Source organism: Onychostoma macrolepis, chromosome 13 (assembly GCF_012432095.1).
Source record: "Onychostoma macrolepis isolate SWU-2019 chromosome 13, ASM1243209v1, whole genome shotgun sequence".
NCBI lineage: Eukaryota > Metazoa > Chordata > Actinopteri > Cypriniformes > Cyprinidae > Onychostoma > Onychostoma macrolepis.
The window spans coordinates 2,777,540-2,797,567 of NC_081167.1; the positions used below are offsets into that span (position 1 = coordinate 2,777,540).

General features: G+C 36.4%; 1 protein-coding gene across 1 annotated transcript in view; it reads right to left on the reverse strand.

The window, feature by feature from the left end:
• Window positions 1-20,028, reverse strand: part of lrrc1 (leucine rich repeat containing 1) — a 47,674-nt gene that overhangs the window by 14,592 nt on the left and 13,054 nt on the right. The window contains exons 2-10 of the mRNA XM_058796119.1: window positions 17,191-17,308; window positions 14,188-14,266; window positions 13,011-13,100; window positions 9,679-9,735; window positions 9,529-9,592; window positions 6,819-6,893; window positions 6,372-6,516; window positions 5,913-6,031; window positions 2,999-3,082 (exon numbers count right to left, since the gene is read on the reverse strand). Of these exons, the coding sequence (XP_058652102.1) occupies window positions 2,999-3,082; window positions 5,913-6,031; window positions 6,372-6,516; window positions 6,819-6,893; window positions 9,529-9,592; window positions 9,679-9,735; window positions 13,011-13,100; window positions 14,188-14,266; window positions 17,191-17,308 (831 nt within the window). The remainder of the gene's footprint in view (window positions 1-2,998; window positions 3,083-5,912; window positions 6,032-6,371; window positions 6,517-6,818; window positions 6,894-9,528; window positions 9,593-9,678; window positions 9,736-13,010; window positions 13,101-14,187; window positions 14,267-17,190; window positions 17,309-20,028) is intronic.

A 20,028-nucleotide genomic window follows, 5' to 3' on the forward strand; every position in this document is an offset into this window, starting at 1 on the left:
TTTGCAAGTGTTGATCTGTTTGATTAGACAGTGTAGTCAATATCCAATATGATAGCAAGAGAAATTGAGTGGCGTCAATGTGGAAAAATAGGTCAAAAACAGAAAATCATATACACCATGACACCCAACTAATGAGTCTCTGAGTCTCACAATGTAACTAATTGGACTTGAGGGGTAAGGTTTGGTTTGGGGTTAGGTTCAGGGTTAATACCTAGTTATTATAAGTACATCATACATGCAAGTAAGTATAAGAATTTCAGTCACACTATTTTAAGGTCCAATTTGTGCCATTAACAAACCATTAACTACGTCTTTTGCTTCAATAATCAGAAAATTAGGAATTTATTAATAGTGCGGTAGTTGTTAAATTTGGTTGTATTAGGGATGTAGAATATGGTCATGCAGAATATGTGCTTTATAAGCACTAATAAACAGCCAATGTTAATAATAGGCATGCTAATAAGCAACTAGTTAATAGGGTGAAATGGTCTCTATACTAACGCGTTGCCAGAATTTCTAAATTCAGTTTAATGCATCAACTATTTTTCATCCAACTTTAAAAAAAAAAAAAAAACATCTACAGTAATGAGTACTCAGCATAATCGAGTACACCCCCTCTGAATGCCTTTATCACTGCTTAGAATACTATGAAATATGTTGCGTGTCTTATTCTGTGTGAAAGCCGCCACATCATCTCACAGAGGGATTTATTTCAACACTCGACTGACATTATGAAGTGAGTTTGGAGTAAAAACATGCTATTATGTGTGGTATTTTCACATTCACAGAGCTCGATTAATTAGATTCGATTAATCGTGCAGCCCTAGTGGAAAGAGTATCACGACGCATGCGCTTGCTCCCGCTTCATGTAAACAACGCATGCACTTGGGGCTGCTGCTTACGTTCAACACGCACATGCGTCGTTTACAAGAAGCGGAAGCAAGCGCATACGTCGTGATACTCTCTCCACAATGGCGGCACGCCGCAACAGATGGAATGAGGAGGAGAAGAATTGTTGAATAAAGTTTTTGCTTTCTTTGAGCACAAAAAGTATTCTCGTAGCTTCATAAAATTATGGTTGAACCCCTGATGTCACATGGACTATTCTACCGATTTCCTTGCTACATTTCTTGACCTGGGAACACGTTAGTTGTGTTGCCGTCTATCCAGGGTCAGAGAGCTCTCTGATTTAATCAAAAATATCTTAATTTGTGTTCTGAAGATAAACAAACATCTTACGGTTTTGGAAAGACATGAGGGTGAGTAATTAATGACAGAATTTTCATTTTTGGGTGACCTATCCCTTTAATGGGAAGTGTTGCTCAACTTTACAAAATCTCAAGATCTACAAAAAAAAGGTTTGGAAAAGGTTGAATGAGTTTTTTGTGCTTTGGCTACAATTCCTGTGTGGACAACAACCACCCATGTCACTTCTGCAGGCTGCATCTTACTTTGTGAGATAAACAGTCACTCTTTTCATAGCTTTTGCCGGCTTGCAGGCAATTGCTTGGTATTTTTCCTGCTCTTCCCTAGTGAAAATAAGAACACTTATCACGAAAGGAAAGCTTAAATTGAAAGGCCTGATTATTTCAAGGACCTTCTCACAAGTCCACTGTTTTTGAATTTCTGCGTTACTTTTGCTACATTTTCACAACAATGATTTGGTATTCCTCTTGTACCACTGTCCTCTTTTGGGCTAAGAAATAAGAAAATGAGTCTCCTGATAGTTATCTCCCGAGTGGTTATATTGTTGTCAGCATAATTTTCAAGAAATTACTCTCCTTTTAAACATTTTGGTTGAACATGCTCACCTATTGATTAAAATTAGTTTTATTTCGTAACTTTCATGAAGGTGTACTCATTTTTGCAACACAACATGTTATCACTTTGAAGAAAATCTAATTTTCCTTCTTTGGTAATTGATCAAGCAGACTTGATGGAAAATGACATCCCAGAAGAACCGTAATATGTTTGAATGCATAATATGTAATGAACATTATATCTCAGAAGATGTGTTAGGGTTCATCTAAGTAAAGAATAATAGCTGGATTTGTTATGTTTCAGAGGAGGTGTACTCTATGCGGAGGATTTTTAATAGTATAGTTTTAATACTAGACCACCATAAAACTATGGTACCAACAAGTTCGGCATTGTGACATCACAGACAATCATAATATATTTCAAAAGTCCTAAAGTAGCTTTTGCAGCACTAGATACTGTGTCTGACATGCAACTCACTTCTTACCGCAGTTGTATTATAATGATCTAACCATACAATTTCTTGTCTTTCATGTATAACAGTAACAAAGTCAAAAAGCATGGTACAATCTTCAAGGACTTGTTCTAGTCATAAGCAACTCAAAGTCAATGAAGGTAGTCATTAAAAAGAAGGATACTGACTTCTTAACTGAACATAGGAGAAGTTTAGCATTTTAGTTGAAAAATACCTGCAGGATGACCTTGAGCTAATACCACTCCACTCACAATGTTTATCCAAGTAACTAGCAAAAGGAAACATAACTTCCATTCTTGATACAGTTAAACATAGTTTGACAACCTTGTGAATTTGTATGCAAAGTAATTTCTAAATATATAGTGTCCGGGTAAACTAGCAACAGCAAGAAAAACGAGTTCCAAGCGTATCTGAACAGCTACTGAGAATTTGCCGTAGGTGCCACTGTATTTACTGCATATGTACAGTAAACACACAGTCTCGCCCATGGAGCGAAGTGTAAGCAAGATGTGTTAAAAGATAGTTTGCTACATGCTGCTGCCATCAAGTCCCTCTGAGAGCTCCCTGTCTAAACTAGGAAGTCATGAGTACAATTTGATGTGCATTCAAGTGACTTAGGGTCGAATAAAATGTACAGAATGGGCAATTTGAAACCTTTTAAATTATTTACTAGGTGTATTTATTAGGTGTGTAGTTTATGGTTACGCCTCATGAAATGTTCTGCTTGTGTTTCGTGAATAAGGCCCAATGACTAGGATGGCATACCTCTTTTGGTAAAGACGTTAGTCGATTCCTATCACAGTTGAAGTTGGACAGTTTCTTTAGTTTCCCAATACTTCTTGGCAAATTCTGAGAGAAAAACAAAAAACAAAAACACCACATTTGAAAATCACTTACACTAACATGTACTGTAAAAGAACAAAAATGACCAATAAGATTACGACTCTACACTCTAAAAAGCGCTGGGTTGTTAATTTAAACCAACGGTTGGTTTTATCCATATTTGACCAAAACATGGGGTGAAACAAACCAGAATTTTTTTTTTTAAGAGTGTAAAAAGCAAGCAAACTTTTTTTAAGGGTGTAGATTTATGGGTTTTTGGGGTTTATGAGGGTTTATGGTCAGAGGGTATTTCCAGAAAGCAGGTTGTGTGACATACCCAGGTATGTTTAAGGGTAAGTAAGCAGATAACCTCAGCTTTCAGTTCTAAAAACAGAGATAACTTTAAGGGTAAGTAGCCAAAGCAACTTCTCTGAACAGGGTTTCAGGGTTAGTTCACTTCAGAGCTATCAGCATGACAGATTACGCACAATATTATATATTACAATATAGTTATATAATAAACTATATATATTTATTTATAGTTGTATGATATGTACATTTTAAAGCACTATAATATATAAGGTACTTTTATATTATTCTAATATGGTTAATATATTTATTTTATTGCCATATATAATATTTATCTGTATAAATTATAAAACACTATTATGACAAGGTAATGTTTATTTTATTATGTTTATTGTATTTTATCATCTCACACATCATGGATCTGCATTTTCTATAACGTATTTCTATAGTAAAAATTAGGGATGCTCATTTCGGTTATTTTTCCTAACCGACAGCCAACACTCGTTAACCGACAAGATTATTTTAAATTAGAATTTAATTAAATTAGAAAGGATAGGTGTCTGTGACCTGTTAAAAAAATAGGCTACTATAACATTTGTTTTCCGTGATTAATTTTACATGTGCAAAAAGCAGCAAACAACAGAACATGAGGATTCACGTTCATATCACATCACGCACCTGCAGCGCTTCTGCGAGCGGAGAATATATAGACTATATTTATAAAACAAATAAATAGGCCTATACGATAAATATATCTTTACTTAAATAATAAATTAAGAAAACGAAAGAAAAAAAAACTGCAACAAGTAGCCTAGTATGCAGAGTTTCGGTTCAGTTTTGTGCTGTGCGAAAGGAAACAGACGCAGACAGCAACATTCTATTTTTCTTTAGGCCTATTTTACAAAAGCACAGAGATTTTTTTGTGTTGTCAATGTACACAAATAAAAGCAAACCTTTTACAATTCCGATTATCTTTATGACTAAAAGGAGTAGTTGCTTCTTCCACTGTTAGAAGGAAAAAATTCAAGTGATTGCGCTGGCGCTGCATGCGTGCGCACAGTTAAGCTTTGCTGTCTTGACAATAACGCAGCGTGTTCATTATCATAATAAAATACAGTAAGTCAAACATATGGAAAAGAAACACACTGCTCAGTTTGAATATGTAGTCAAATCTGTGCCGTGATGTTATGCAAAACATTTTGTTTTATGTGGATATTGGAATGCCAGTGAAGTAGCTACATAATAAATAATATTTTGGCATTCAAATACATCGCGAATATGGAAACTTTCGATTTTGTCGAATGAGAGACCCAACTTTGGTTTCAGTTTCATTTTAGCCTAAATTAATTTGTTTTGGCTTGTCGTTTAGCTATAGCTTCTTATATTTTTAATTACTAATTTTTAAAGTTATTTTTTAAATACTGTTAAATTGAAAGGATTTGTTGTGGAGTGAGGGGAACTAAAATAGTCTAGCTATGTTTACAGTATGTTTATTATAATGTTTGTAAACATTTCGCATCAGCATTAGGCCCATTTCTGAATGAAATAATAAAATGCGACATACGCGACTTTTTTTTTTTTTCCTCTAAAAACGCAATTTTTATACGCGTAGCATTTTAACCATGCAGCAAACCTTTTAAAATATTTTGAGAAATTAGGCCTACTGAAAAAATAATAATAAATGACTTTTTAAACCGTTTAACTGATTGTAATAGTCGGTCAAAATTCTATACGGTCGGTTAACCGGTTAAAAATGAACATCCCTAGTAAAAATACATCTGAAATGCATCAAACAAACAAACAAAATAGTTCTTATTTTCAGTGATTAAAGATTAAACGGAAAAAAAAGAAAAATGATTGCACAACCACCAAGTAGGTGGCGATATGTATGCAAAAGGCCTTTGAACATAAGAAGAAGAAAGTAGTAGTATGGCGTGATTTTCTTGGCGTCCGTTTCCATAGTGACTCGTCGATTCGTCGCTCTGTTGAGAATGTCTTGTGTGTTGACCGTGAACATACTCTGGGTTGAATGAACTTACTCCTGGACGTATTTTTGGAACCAGCATACCTCACGTAAACAAGGTTTGGATTAATCAACCAAGAGTTCAGGGTATATGTGACGGTAAATTAACCTTGCTTTCTGGAATACACCCCAGAGGCGCTCCGCTCCCAGAGACCAACCTTTCCTTTCTGTGGAGTATAGATCTAACTCTAATCAAACGCATAAATAACCACGCTTCTGGGGTTCAGGAAATTACTGACAGGTGTGTTAGAGCAGGGCTGAAACTGAGCTGAACACCATTAAAATTAGCACTTTTAGTCAGCCTCACATTCTTATTATTATTTTTGTTATCATCAGCAATTAAAAATGTCACGATTTTTGAAAATGTGTGAAAAATCCAAATTTAAAAAAGTTAAAAAAAGATATGCAATGAACTGATATTCAATAAGTTGATAATTAACTAATTTAAATGACCACAATGTGATGTTTTCCTCTTGCTAATTGAAAGTATGTAGACAGTTCATAGGCTCAGGTGCTGTAACTTACCACCAGCTGGTTTTCTGTCAGCACTAGTTCGGTCAGGCTTTCACAGTTGCCTATGCTCTCCGGGAGTTGGACTAATCGGTTTTGATCTGCTTTCAATATTGAAAGCCTTCTTAGTTTACCTAAAGGAAAACATATATTACAGTACGATTACAGCATAAAAACAAAGTCAAACAAGAGTGGATAACAACAAGAGAACCCAACAAGAGTGGATAAGTAGGTTAACCACACTCCCAACAAACCGTTCCATTAATATAAGCTCTTAAAGCTTAAACTGATATTTTGCATTAACAAAAAAAAGAAAAAAAAGAAAACATGACAAAAGAAACAAGAAAATTAGTTTTTGTCTCTCCCTTTTCCAAATTAAAATTTCAACTCCTCCATCACTATCATCTAATTTTTGCAGGTTATGAGGGACAACACACAGGCACTGCAGTTAGCGGTCGGGTCCTAAACACTGACCTAAGCCCTCCGGCAGCACGTCTATGAGGTTCTGGGACACCAGGAGGTCAGTGAGGGAGAGGAGGTTTCCCATCTCCTCTGGGAGGCGCTCTAACTTGTTCTCTGATACATCCAGACATGTAAGGCTTCTCATACTACCCAGTTCCTGAGGCAGAGAAAACACATGTGAACATGTATGCAAACACAGGCATGCAACCACAAGCACACAAAACAAGCCTCTAGGATATTGAGGAAGTAGCTTTCAAGAGGTTTCAAGAGTAGATCGTGCTTGATTAACAAACAATAATATTAACCATTACGTTAAAATCAAGCGCAAAATAATATAAAGGAGCAGTTTACAACTTAACAAATATCTGCAAAAGAACAGGTGTTGTTACAGATCCAACAGTCCGATAGACAGACAGTTTTTGAAAATGGCATCAACAGGACATGTCAGAAATACTTTACCGGTGGTAATTCAGACAGCTGGTTCGCGTCCAGCCACAGGTCTTTTAGACTGACAAGACAGCCTATTGTCTCAGGCTGCAAGAAAACAAGTTTGACAGAGTTCAGATGGAGCAACGAGAACACAGCAGGTGACTGTTACCGACGTGCACAAGAATGCAGGCCAGCGCGAAACATTTGTGAAATGGCATTCCGATGTAGCCTGCATTAAGTCCAGCCTCTGTCAAACAGGGGTCACATTCACGGAAATAAGGGTTTTAGACTTGGACAAACGGCAGTACACTAAATCAACTCTTGAAAAACGACCCAATGTCTCAAGAGACCTGCCAAAAACATGTTTCACCCCAAAACAACAAGTTATATTTTGCTTGAAGAAAACCAAATTTTAGCATCTTTAAAAAGATTTTCACTCAAAATTTACATTTTGTCGTCATTTGCTTGAGTGTCTTTCTTCTGCCAAACACACAAGATGATATTTCAGTAACCAAACAGTTGATGGTCCCTGTTGACTTCCACTGCATTTTATTCCATACTATGAAAGTCATTGGGGACCATCAACTGTTTGGTTACCAACATTCTTCAAAATAACTTCTTTTATGCTTCACAGAAGAAAGACATTTTTATATAAAAATTGAAGTGTTCATACGGTGCAGAATTATACAACAGGGTGTAAACCATTATTTGGCTTGTAGAGGATAAATTGAGAATACATTTTTTTTTGTCTCAAATAGAGATCACGCTTCTCCCATGATTCTGAACAAAACAAAATAATGTGACAAAATATTAATTGCACGTAAAAAGAAGGGTCAGAGCACGCACATCCAAAAATGTCTTAGCCAGGTGCAAGATCAAAAGGTACATCAAATAATAGAAAAAAAAGATCTGCACACTGTTGTTCTCCCTTTATTCAAAAAAATAATAAACCAATTTTTACTATTAAAATTGTGAAAAAGTGGTTTGAATGAAGGATTCAATGACTCATGAATACTTGATATACTCATTATATGACTCCTGAATACTTGTTTCATTACTGGATGAAATCAGCATTTTTTAATGAATGATTCAATGACAAATACATTTTATAACAGTCACTTGTTGCCATCTAGTGGAGAAACACTGTAATCAAGACAAACGTTATTTGAAGCGCCAGTTACTTTCAAAAGATGATTTGCTATATTTTGATCGCTACCGTAGACATCAGTGTTTATATCCAAACTATAAACATTTACCCCTGTATTTCAGTGATAATATGAATGATTGTAAGACAGAAATAATACTTTGTGGTTGAAAAGACTGTTTGTGAAGCTGTTTCTTACCTAAACATGATAACTGCTCTCTCTGTGTCAGCGGCAAAACAGATTTTAAATGTTCCAGTATGATTTTTCAAAGGTGTAATAAACACGAGTGAATCGCTGTCATTTAGAAATGAGATCGCGTGGGTGTTTGAATCGAGATCGCGATCTTTTAACGATTAATCGTGCAGCTCTAGTAGAGGGGCTTCAGGAAGCGGCTTCAACTCGAGCTCCCATATATCCCCAAGGACTACTAGTGCTTGGAATATAATGGATGGCTTAAATGTTGTTAAACTATGTTGGTGGAGTAGATGGAGGGATGGTGAAACAGCTGATGCTCCGGCAGTCAACTGAAAGATTAGACTGGCTCACTCCTTGCGTGTAGGAATTTCATATAATAAAAACAAATTAAATCAGTTAACCAATTAGTTAAAAGTGAGAATACATTTTATTGAAGAAAAAAAAAAAAAGATTGAAAACAGCAGTCTGTTTTCATTTTTAATAAAGATTACTATTATTCTGAGCCCCAGTAGTAATTGTCTGCAAGCTTATCACTTTGAGTGAATCGTTTTTGTTATATGGCAAATAGTCTTTTGCATTTATGCAATATAGTAGAGCAAAATTTGAGAAGGGAGTCCAAAGATCCCACAACATGCTGGTAAATGTAACTGTCGTAGTTGTTCATTGGCGGATTATGCAAATTGTAAATGACACGCTTTATTTACAAATGATTGAAATTCATCAACATACACACGAGGTTTATGATGCATTTGTGAATCCAAAGGAGAGTTTTCAGGAAGGGCATTTTATGCACAGATTAGCTACTTCCAATTAGAGATATTGCAGTAACACCATTTCACAATTAACCACAATTAAAATGATCATGGTTATTAAATTCTGAAAATGTTATCACAAAATTCAAACAATAAATGCCTTTTTGACACCCTTCAATGTATCGCTATAACCACATCTCTGTTTAAACAGCTGCACAGAGCACAAATAAATGATCGTCTCTCCTGCTTTACTTCGAGATATAGCTCAATATTAACATGAAGAAACATCAGATGGCATGTCGAAAGATACAGCTTTCAGGACAGGAGGATGGGACACAAAGAAGAAGAATTGTCGAATAAAGTTGATTTTCTTTTTAAATCAGACAATATCCATAACAGTCAAAAATTAACATTGTGACATCCTTACTCCAAATGTGCTCACACATTTATGGTTTCGTGAGGCCCAATATCTTTATGCATTTTTTTTCTTTTGACTTTGGGATTAGATGTGATGAGGACATATCTTCATCATACTGTATTCAGCCTAATAATCAGACGAGGTTCCAGAGATGGCATGCTCCAAGTCTTGTTGGGCAATTAAAGTCGTTATTAGTTCATTTAGAGCGTGTCATGAAAATCAACACTTACCAAATTATACAGTTCATTGCTTCCTACATCCAGTTCTTCAAGTTTATGAAGTTGAGACAGAGACCTGATTGAAAAAAACGAAATAAAGATAAATTTGCTTTTGCCTTATGCACACACACACACACACAGTGTTGTGAGATTTACACTTACTCTGGTAAATAAGTCAGCAAGTTCTCTCGGAGTTCCAGTGATACCAAGTTACAGAGGCTAGATAAACGACAGAAATAATGCACAATCTTAAGTATATCCATAAATATAAACCATTACACATTTGAGCAGTTATTTTGTCCTGATGTATTTTCTGAATTTCATTTGCATTATAGGACCACCATACATATTGCCATTAGGAGAGATGTTATCGATATTTTAAGAGCAACGTTTGCACCACAAAGTTTCTTCCAAGTCCACATAAAGACCATTAAAGGATATCAAGATGCAACTAACAGCAACCAACGTCTCAACCATAAGCACACATTGGAATAATTAAGACTTTAAATGTTTTTGAAATAACTCCCTTATGCTCACAAAAGGCTGCATTTGATCAAAAATGCAGTAAAAACAGTAATATTGTAAAATAGTTATTTCACATTATAATAATATTTTCATCAAAGCTGAATTTTCTGCATCATTACTCCAGAAATCATTCTAATATGCTGATTTTCTGCTCAAGAAACATTCCTGATTATTTAATCAATGTTGAAAACAGTTGTACTGATGAATATTTTTATGGAAACCAAGATACGCTACCATTCAAAAGTTTTGAGTAAGAAGCAAACTCCTCACAGAAATGTCTACTCATTTTCTGTTAAAGAATAATGTGCGCTGAGATAAGGCTGATCTGTCCGCTGACAGAGAAGGGCGAGGCGCTGTGGGAAGCACATCCTGAGATAGCAATCACAATCCTCCAGTGCGCTCAGCAGGACATGCTCGCTGCTCTGAGCCTCACAGACGGCAGTGACATTCCCGTGTATTTCTTTCAGGGCTTCCAGGGACTTTCTGCTATTTAAAACATGATATAGTTTTAGAAACAATAACTACACCAAATTATGTAACAGGAGGGCAAGAGGACTTCCCCGTTCAAACTGAACATAAGCCAGTAATTCAGAGATAAGGCCACTCACATTTCCAGAAAAACAACTTTCATCAATCAAGGGTTTCATTTCTCAGTAGACGGATTCAAAGCAAAAATGAAAAAGTTAAGATGAAAGAAGTGATGTGTGGCTATCTGACCGCTTCAGTCAGTCACACGGACAGCTTGATTTCGAGGACTATTTGTCACTATAACGCCACGAAAATTTAATCAACCCGGAGAACGGACAAGAGTCTGGAGCTCAAGGCTATAGAGACAGCTAAAGTCACACAGACATTAATCAGGTTTGTCTCCTGAAATGAAAACGGAGAGAAATAAAAGAGGATTATTGTTGGAGGCTGTAGCGAATGGAGTATTTCAATTCCACAAACTAAAGCCTTTGAATACTGCAGTAATAATAACTGTCTGCCGTCAGTAAGGGGGAAAAAACAGTGCCATTGCTGCACATGAATGTTTTTGTTTGTCAGTGATCTGCATGTGTGTGACTGAGCTGACTAGAATATATGATTACTGTGAATATATGAAAGTTGCTTTGGAGCAGCAATGTGCAGACATTTTTGGTTTTTGCTTATATTTAGTGTTTTACCATTTTTGTGATTCAATCACCCATCATCAACACACAGTAAGCAGTTTATCACACCAGCAGCAGTAAAGGTCATTTACATGCAACTATTAAGGGTTAGTGGCAAACAACACTGTTTTAGATACTGTCTAGATACAAGTCTCACAGTTGATTCATAAAAGGACTAGGCTGGCCATATGAATGAATTTGCATTATTTTTCTAGGCACTTTGACGGTTCAGACTGCAAGAGACTGCCACTGAGCTGTGAGAGAGGAACGAAGAGGAAATTACACAGGAAATGAAGAGAGCCATGGAATCACGCCAGAGAGAAAAAAAAAAAAAAAAGGTTACCCAGACGTTTCCTAGATTTCAAGTTACTACAGAGACAATGGTGAGAGGTGATATGAACATCCACTGGAATAACAGACCCAGCCGCTCACATGCATGCTGGGGTGTTTTTTGGGAAATAATAGCCATGTTTCCACTGTCGGGCCAAAAGCGGGTGTGCTAGTGCGTGCCAGGGCCAGTTGCGTTTCCACTGTCACTTCCGGGGCTTGATCGTGCCTCGTCGGTGCTTCCTTGGGGCCAACGGCCAGGGTTTTTTGGCCCGACGAAAGCTTGTGGTTATGAACAAAGGTGGAGTTTCTCCGCGTCTGGAGAGCGTCAGCGCCGCGGATCATTTCAAAAAGTTAACAGCTATAACACCAGTATTAAAGACCTTTAAAATAATTTTAGCTCAAAACTCACTTTCAGACAGCCACAAGTGTTTGAAATAACTTCTGTTTGCGATCCGATGTGGATAGTGATCACCTTACAAGGCAGAAATATTTATAAGCGATGCAAAAGACTATGCACGCTAGCCATTACCATAGTAAACATGGTGAATACGACCGCTTGACGAAATCAGACATCAGCTTCTCATTCTCTATCACAATCGTGTATTTATTTAGTAGCATATTTTATCTGTCGCAAGTCTCATCTCAAGACTTTAGCACCATGTCATAAAAATATAATAATGGTTTGGGTTCAGGAGCTCCCTCTGCTACTCAGGTCTTATTTTTGATGGAGAAAAAAAAAGAAATGATCATTCTTTCTGTGACTACAAATAAACAGAAACAGACTCGACTGAGTAAGCAGGCAGGTTGCGTGACGTTGTTCCAGAGAGGCGTGTAAAGGGCGGGTTTTAGTGAAGTGCTGCGGAGCTTCTGGTGGAAGCGCAGCGTGATTTTGGGTTCGGTGCTACAGGTCCGAGGCTATTAGCCCTGCCCAGCCTGTTTAAAGCATTGGCCCAACAGTGGAGTACATGGAGTACTCATCAGCGATAGAAATGCAGCCAAAATCACCCACTAATAGACTAAACCACAGAAAACACTGTCTCATGTCAAAATGTCCCTGAGGATAAATGCTTTTAACAAAATTTGAAAAAGTGGAATCAATTTTCTGAAATTAGACTAAAAGTTTAAGTAGTTCTGATATCACATCAGCAATAGTCATTAAGTCACGGGATAATTATTACTGTAACCCTCTTAGATGCTGATTAGTGTCCTACAACACAGAGAAGGAAGACACCGCAAAGTGGATATAGCAAATGAAGTCAGTTCATCTCAAAGACTGACGGTCTACATCAGTTTCCCACAGCGATCAAATTTCACATGAGATCATCTGAGAATGTCATCATAGATCAAACCCTCTTAATATCATAAAAATATCCCTCTAAATATTGCAAACAAAGAGCCAGATTATCTGGTCCAAAAAAAAAAAGCAGAGTACATAACAAACTGGATTGCAGCTGAAAGATGCACAACAGAGGAGAGAAAAAACACACTTACTTTCCGATGTTGTCTGGAAGTGCTTGTAAAGAAATGTCATTGATGGAAAGGCATGTTAAACTCCGTAATTCCGTAAAACTTTCTGGCAATCTGAAACAAAACAAAAACAAACGTACAAGTCACAGTTCACACAGGGAATGTCAGAAGAGAATAATGGATAAAGTGCATCTGCTCTGGTGGACAGGTGAAAGAACAGAACATGCTCACGCCAGCAAAACATGATCACTCACCATTGTATAAAAAAAATGAACAAAACAAAACAAATAATTGCTAACAAGAAAGTTCTGCCAGTAAACTAAAACTAAACCATATGGTTGTTTGTTACAAAATAACCAGAGAATACAGAAGCAGTCAAGCATTATAACATCCAGCGAAACGGGGGAACAAATTGGCAAACTGGGCCAAAGTGGATCCAGTGCTAATGCATAACGCATGACCTGTCAAGCACAGCACAGCTATTAGGATATCGTCAATAAACCGCAGAGATGCCGTCAACGCATTTGTGGTGTATTAGACATGCCATTAAGACTCGTTTAGAGAACCACCCAGCCTCAATGCACACACCACAAGCAGCACAAAGAAAAATGACTGTGGACCAGTATTACCAACCTGATGAAGTGTTGGAGGAGCTACTCTACAACTGCAGTCTACTCAGAATGTAAAACAGATAAAGTACACACAAGCTTTTCTTTACAAAAAACAAGCTACTAACAAAAATAAAGCTAACCACAGATGCAATGTCTTATTGATTAAATTAGAATTATACTAGAAACTAGGGTCACACTTTATTTTAAGGACCAATTCTCGATATTGTGACTTTTGCCTCAAACTCCTAATGTGGTGCTTATTATTAATAGTTAGTAAGGCAGTTGTTAAGTTTAGATATTGGATAGGATTAGGGATGTAGAATATGGTCATGCAGAATATGCGCACTTATACACAGCCAATATGTTAATAATAGGCATGCTAATAAGCAACTAGTTAATCGTGAGAATTGGTTTCTTAACTAAAGGGTTACTGAAACTAGAATTATTTAAAGTATACAAAGTATTTTTGTAAACATTTCACTGTTTTTCGGCATTTTTTCATGAACTGACACCACATATTGAGCTTTGTAAAACATGTCAGCAATCATACAGGATCAGAATATCACACAAAAGCTGAAATGCACAATTACCTTGTCAAAGGATTTCCACTAAAATCTGCTACTTGGAGGGTTTTACAATATGAAATGCTTTCAGGGAGTTCCATAATGTCTGTAAAAAAAAGAAAAGAAAAGAGGAAACCGATTTAATCCACTTACAACAATAAAACCCTTGCTATATTCAAAACAATGGCTTTGTACCAAAACCTAGAGAGCTGCCCATAGGCAGCATTTAAGGAATTACAGGTCAACTTCCAACATTAAGGCAGAGATGCCTACAAGAAGATGCCTTCCTTTGACCACATTTTAAGTCCACACAGCATGTGTCTTTTACTGAAACATGCAAGATGCCATTAAAGCATTACTTATAATTATTAAATAATATTAAATCAATAAAACAATTTCCTATCTTCCTCAACTTCTGAGAGTGCTATGCAATTTTATACTAGTAGAGAACTGCATTGTTAGCTTAATGTTAATGCAAAACTCTGCTGGAATCAGCTGTGAGTTGCGTAACCTTCCAGTGAGGAGTGTGACAGTATATTATTCACCCACTTTTTTAGAGGCCTTGGTTCCGGAATTATTTATCCCATTCATTTTTCCCATAGGGACTTTTAAAAAGGCAATGTCATTTAAAGAGGTCTAACATATTCTGAGAGCATAGGGAAATTTGCATTGCTTCACTGGAGTGTTCAGGCCACTTAAGTGTTCTTCTGCCGCAATTTCCTTATCACAAGTCTCTGATTGCTGAACATTTCTGGGTAATGTAGTTTTTCCACCAGGAATTCCGCTGTTAAACATGATTCATTTAAAAATGAGTTGAGGTAATGCTGGCTGATGGTTTCAACAAAAGCATATACCATTGATTAACAACCTCGTAGCTCACAGTAGGTTTGTCTTAGTTAAGTTAATGTTCAAAATCAACTCCCCTATGGAGAAATTGAATGATTTTTTTTTACTTGTAGGACATGACTGTAGCATTTGTGGCTGTGAATAGAGCCGTAAATCTTTACAGGTTCCATTTCAGATGCTTACTTACAAGATACAGAGACAGCAAGGTAGCTTACAGGGGTTTGGAACAAAGCCAGTATTTCAATCATTTATGTGTCGGCCATAAAAATGGTGTTATAACTGAGAGAGATCAGAGTTCAACTACAATACAAAGTCAATTTATAAGGGAGGAACCTCCATAGCAAGACAGTGTGTAAACACACAAAGAGCATAAGCCAGTCTTAAAAAGGGATAGTTCACCCAAAAAGGAAAAGTCTGTCAGTAATTACTCACCCTCATGTCGTTCCAAACCCGTAAGACCTTCGTTCATCTTCAGAACACAAATTAAGATATTTTTGATTGAATCTGAGAGCTCTCTGGCCCTCCATAAACAGCAACACAACTGCAATGTTCCCAGACCCACACTGATAAAAAATGATTTTGTGGTGAAGTAAATACTACAGAAAAACAAATGTAATTTCTAAATTAAATTCTACACGCTTAAATTGAGCACTAATATTGAATTTACTCTCTTTTTTCTTTTTTTAAATTCTTGCCTGAACTAAATTATTTAAAGTTTGAACAAGTATTTGGAATTGTTTGTTATTTTTACAAAGATTGTTTAAGTAAATATCAACATCATGATCCCGTTGTTCCCATCATGCACTTGGGCATGAATAATTAATAATGTAATTTTTTTTGCTGTTTTCGAGATTTGCTTTTACACTGTTTTATGGTTGCTTTTGTTGTTAGGTTAAGTAACTTGCTGTTTTGTGACATCTGGAGTTCATTTTTTAAATCAAACACTATTCACTGATTGTCACTGTCATTGTGTATCATGATTGCAACTTAACCACATGCTTTATAGGCATTTTTTCAGTGCTGTGTTATGTAGTATTGCAGGGTAAACTTAAAATAGTTAAGTACAAATTACTCATCAAACTTTACCTGGCCACGTTAAATTTACTCATTTCCTTTGCTAATTTTACATAATAAAAATATGCATGCAAAAACTTGCAAAATAAAAATTAAGTAAATTTAACTTCTTGTTTTTTCAGTTCAGAAATGTAGCAAAGACATCGGTAAAATAGTCCGTGTTACATCAGGGGTTCAACCATTATTTTACGAAGCTACGAGAATACTTTGTGCGCAAAGAAAACAATAACAACAATTAATTCAGCAATTCTTCTCCCCGAGTTACTGTCTTCCGCCATTTTGGAGAGTACCCCAGAACGTAATCAGTGTAATCAGCGTTGTTTACGTTCAGTAGACAGCGTGCGCATGCTGAACGAACAACGCCGATTATGTTCTGGGGTACTCTCAAAAATGGCGGAAGACGGCAACTCGGGGAGAAGAATTGCTGAATTAATTATGTCATTATTATTTTCTTTGCGCACAAAAAGTATTCTCGTAGCTTCGTAAAATTACAGTTGAACCCCTGATGTAACACGGACTATTTTACCGATGTCTTTGCTACGTTTTTGTGTGTTGATCGTGGTAATATCCTTGCTGTCTACGAAGGTCTTACGGGTTTGGAACGACATGAGGGTGAGTAATTAATGACCAAATTTTCATTTTTGGGTTAACTATCCCTTTAAATGTATGGGTAAAAAGCTCTACATATCATCTATGCTGTATAGCAGAAGAAATAAAGTCATACAGGTTTAGAAAAACATGCAGGAGAGTGAATAGGGGTAGAATTAAATTTTTTCTTGAAATATATCTTTAAGAAAGACACAGGTCATTTAAAACCACAAGACACCACAAACCATGAAGTCTAGTTTTAAAACTGCCGCTTGATCAAAAATGGTAAAAATAGCTGAAACGAGAACTGGATTTTGGGTGTGGATACGCTGCGATCCAGGCTGGGAATTACTGTGGATGATGCTGAAAGGTTGTACGTAATTGCTGAGCACAGAAACCCAGCTGCTGAAATATTCTGGGCGTATGCTGGAAGCGTGTGGGAAGGGCGAGACACGGGAGGCCAAAGTTTCTCACAGACTACAGTAATTAAATAGTGGTCTGATAAAGCAAAGGGCTTCTTACCATTTCGAGAGATGTCTAGCTCTACGAGCTGGTTGAAGTTGGCTATATCCCCCGGCAGCCGCTGGATCTCATTGTCACTTAGGCCAAGTTTTCTCAGCTTAGTCAAATTGAAAAATGGCTGCAACAGAGCAAGAAACACCAATTAATTGCTACTGCAGTTTGAAAAAGCCATGCACAATCAGCACAATCAGGACTAGTGCTAGGAATTGTACATGAAATCACAGAAATTAAATTATAAATGTAATTACATATGATTTTTAAATTAAAGAGTAAACGTGTACACAAAAAGTGTAATGTACAGTATCAAATTTATTTTTATATTTATTTATTTTGGCATACTGTATATAAAAAAAAAGTAAACAAAAAAATGCTGGATGGAAATGGCAAAATGCGGCTAACATAAAATGTGCATAAAAATACCTTATTCACTCAATTGAAGCAGATCATTTTTTATTTGATAGGAAAACATGCATAAACTGTGACACAAACACATTTTTAGAATAAATTACAGGATGTGCAAAAAAAAAAAAAAAAAATCATATGACTTTGCCTCAACAGATCATGTGACAGCAGGATAAATCATTTTAATCAGGATCACAATTTTAGCTTCTCTTGAATTATTAAATTTGCATCTGTGATATTTACCTGCTGGTTATTTATCCTAAAACATTTCATTTTATTTTGGCATTTGCATTAGGGGTGTGCCATATATCGTTCACGATAATACTTGCCGTCTTAAAACTTAAAAAAAAAAAAAAAAAAAATGTCATATCGCGGTATCAATGATATAGTGATGCAATGACGTGTTTACTAGGGATGCACCAAAATAAACAAAAAGACCAAATAAATTGTACCGAACAACGTGACACGATCACTAATGCAGCAAACATGTCAGCAGTGTGGAAGCATTTAAAACGGTCCGATTTTTACATTTATTATAACGATCACACAGTGTTCAAATTGGGATCTGTAATATTTTCTAATTAAGGATGTTCATTTCAGTTATTTTTCGTAACCGACAACCGACGCTCGTTAACCGATTATTAACCGTTAACCGACAAGATTATTTTAAATTAGAACTGAATTAAATTAGAAAGAATAAGTGTCTGTGACGCGTTAAAAATAATAACATTTGTTTTCTGGGGATTAATTTTACATGCGCTAAAAGCAGCAAACAACAGAACATGAAGATTCACATGGTCATCATAGCGATCATCACGCACCTGCAGCGCCGCAGCGGAGAAAAACATAATAAACCTAAACGCGCTAATATATATATATATATATAAAGTTTTCTTAAATTATTTTTCAAGTGAAAATATATTTCTCGTAAAGGCCTATTTATTCGTTTATTATTATATATAATAATATACATAAGTTATTTGACATATCTGAACATTCTTTTAAAAAAAGTAACAATAGTTACTTTCCCTGATAATTGGTTACTTTTATAGTGATGTAACTCAGTTACTATTTGTGAGAGGTAACTAGTAACTATAACTAATTACTTTTTAAAATTAACTTGCCCAACACTGGTCACTACTATTCTACTATAATGCTGTACAGCATGACATCACGATCCAGTTAGGTTCATCAACAATTACCCCATCAACTTCGGTCAGAAATTTTGGTGTAATCTTTGATGACCAGCTGACCTTCAAAGACCACATTGCAAAGACTGCTCGATCTTGCAGGTTTGCACTACACAACATCAGAAAGATCAGGCCCTTTCTGACGGAGCATGCTGCACAACTTCTTGTCCAGGCCCTTGTCATTTCTAGGCTGGACTACTGCAATGCTCTTCTGGCTGGACTTCCATCAAACACAGTCAAACCTCTACAAATGATTCAGAATGCTGCGGCACGACTGGTCTTCAAGGAACCCAAAAGAGCCCATGTTACACCTCTCTTTATCTCATTGCATTGGCTACCAATCGCAGCTCGCATCAAGTTCAAGACACTGATGCTTGCTTATAGAACAACCACAGGCTCAGCACCGCCTACATGCACTCACTATTAAGAATCTACATCCTCCAGAAGTCTGAGATCTGCTAGTGAGCGACGCCTCGTGGTACCATCACAAAGAGGCTCAAAATCACTCTCCAGAACATTCTCGTTCACCATTCCTGGCTGGTGGAATGATCTTTCCACCCATATTCGGAGTGCTGGATCCCTGGCAATCTTCAAGCAACAGCTGAAAACTCATCTCTTTCGACACTACTTGACTTCACCTTACACATAAAAATAAATAAATAAATAAAAAACTCTTTCTCCTTATTTATTCCTTCCCTTGCTAGCTTGTACTTATTTAAACAATGCCTGAGACTTGGTGTTACAAGCACTTCGTTTGTCGGATTGCCTCTTCAAGATGAATCGCTTTATGTATTCCCCAACTCTTTGGATAAAAGCGTCTGCAAAATGACTAAATGTAAATGTTCTGCCACCTCATGAAAATAGATTTACAATTCGAATTAGGTAGTCTGTCATCAATGACAGTAGCTCATTGGAAAAGGATGGAAAATGCCCTTCATTGTGTTTGCACTAATAAATGCTGCTGCCTGCCAGCTGCAATCACCAATAAAACGTTGTTCCATATTTTTTTGCATATCATCATAAATATCATTATCGCAAATATTCTTGAAATATCGTGATATATTTGAGGCTATATCGCCCACCCCAATTTGTTTGTATATATTATATTGCATTGTTAACAAGCCACCACAAACTTTTATGGTTGCCAGATATAAACAATATAAATCCCCCAAGTCAGAACGTTTCTCCTAAATCTATACATTTGAAAGTGAAAGTGAAAGTGACGTGAGGCTGAGTATGGTTTAAC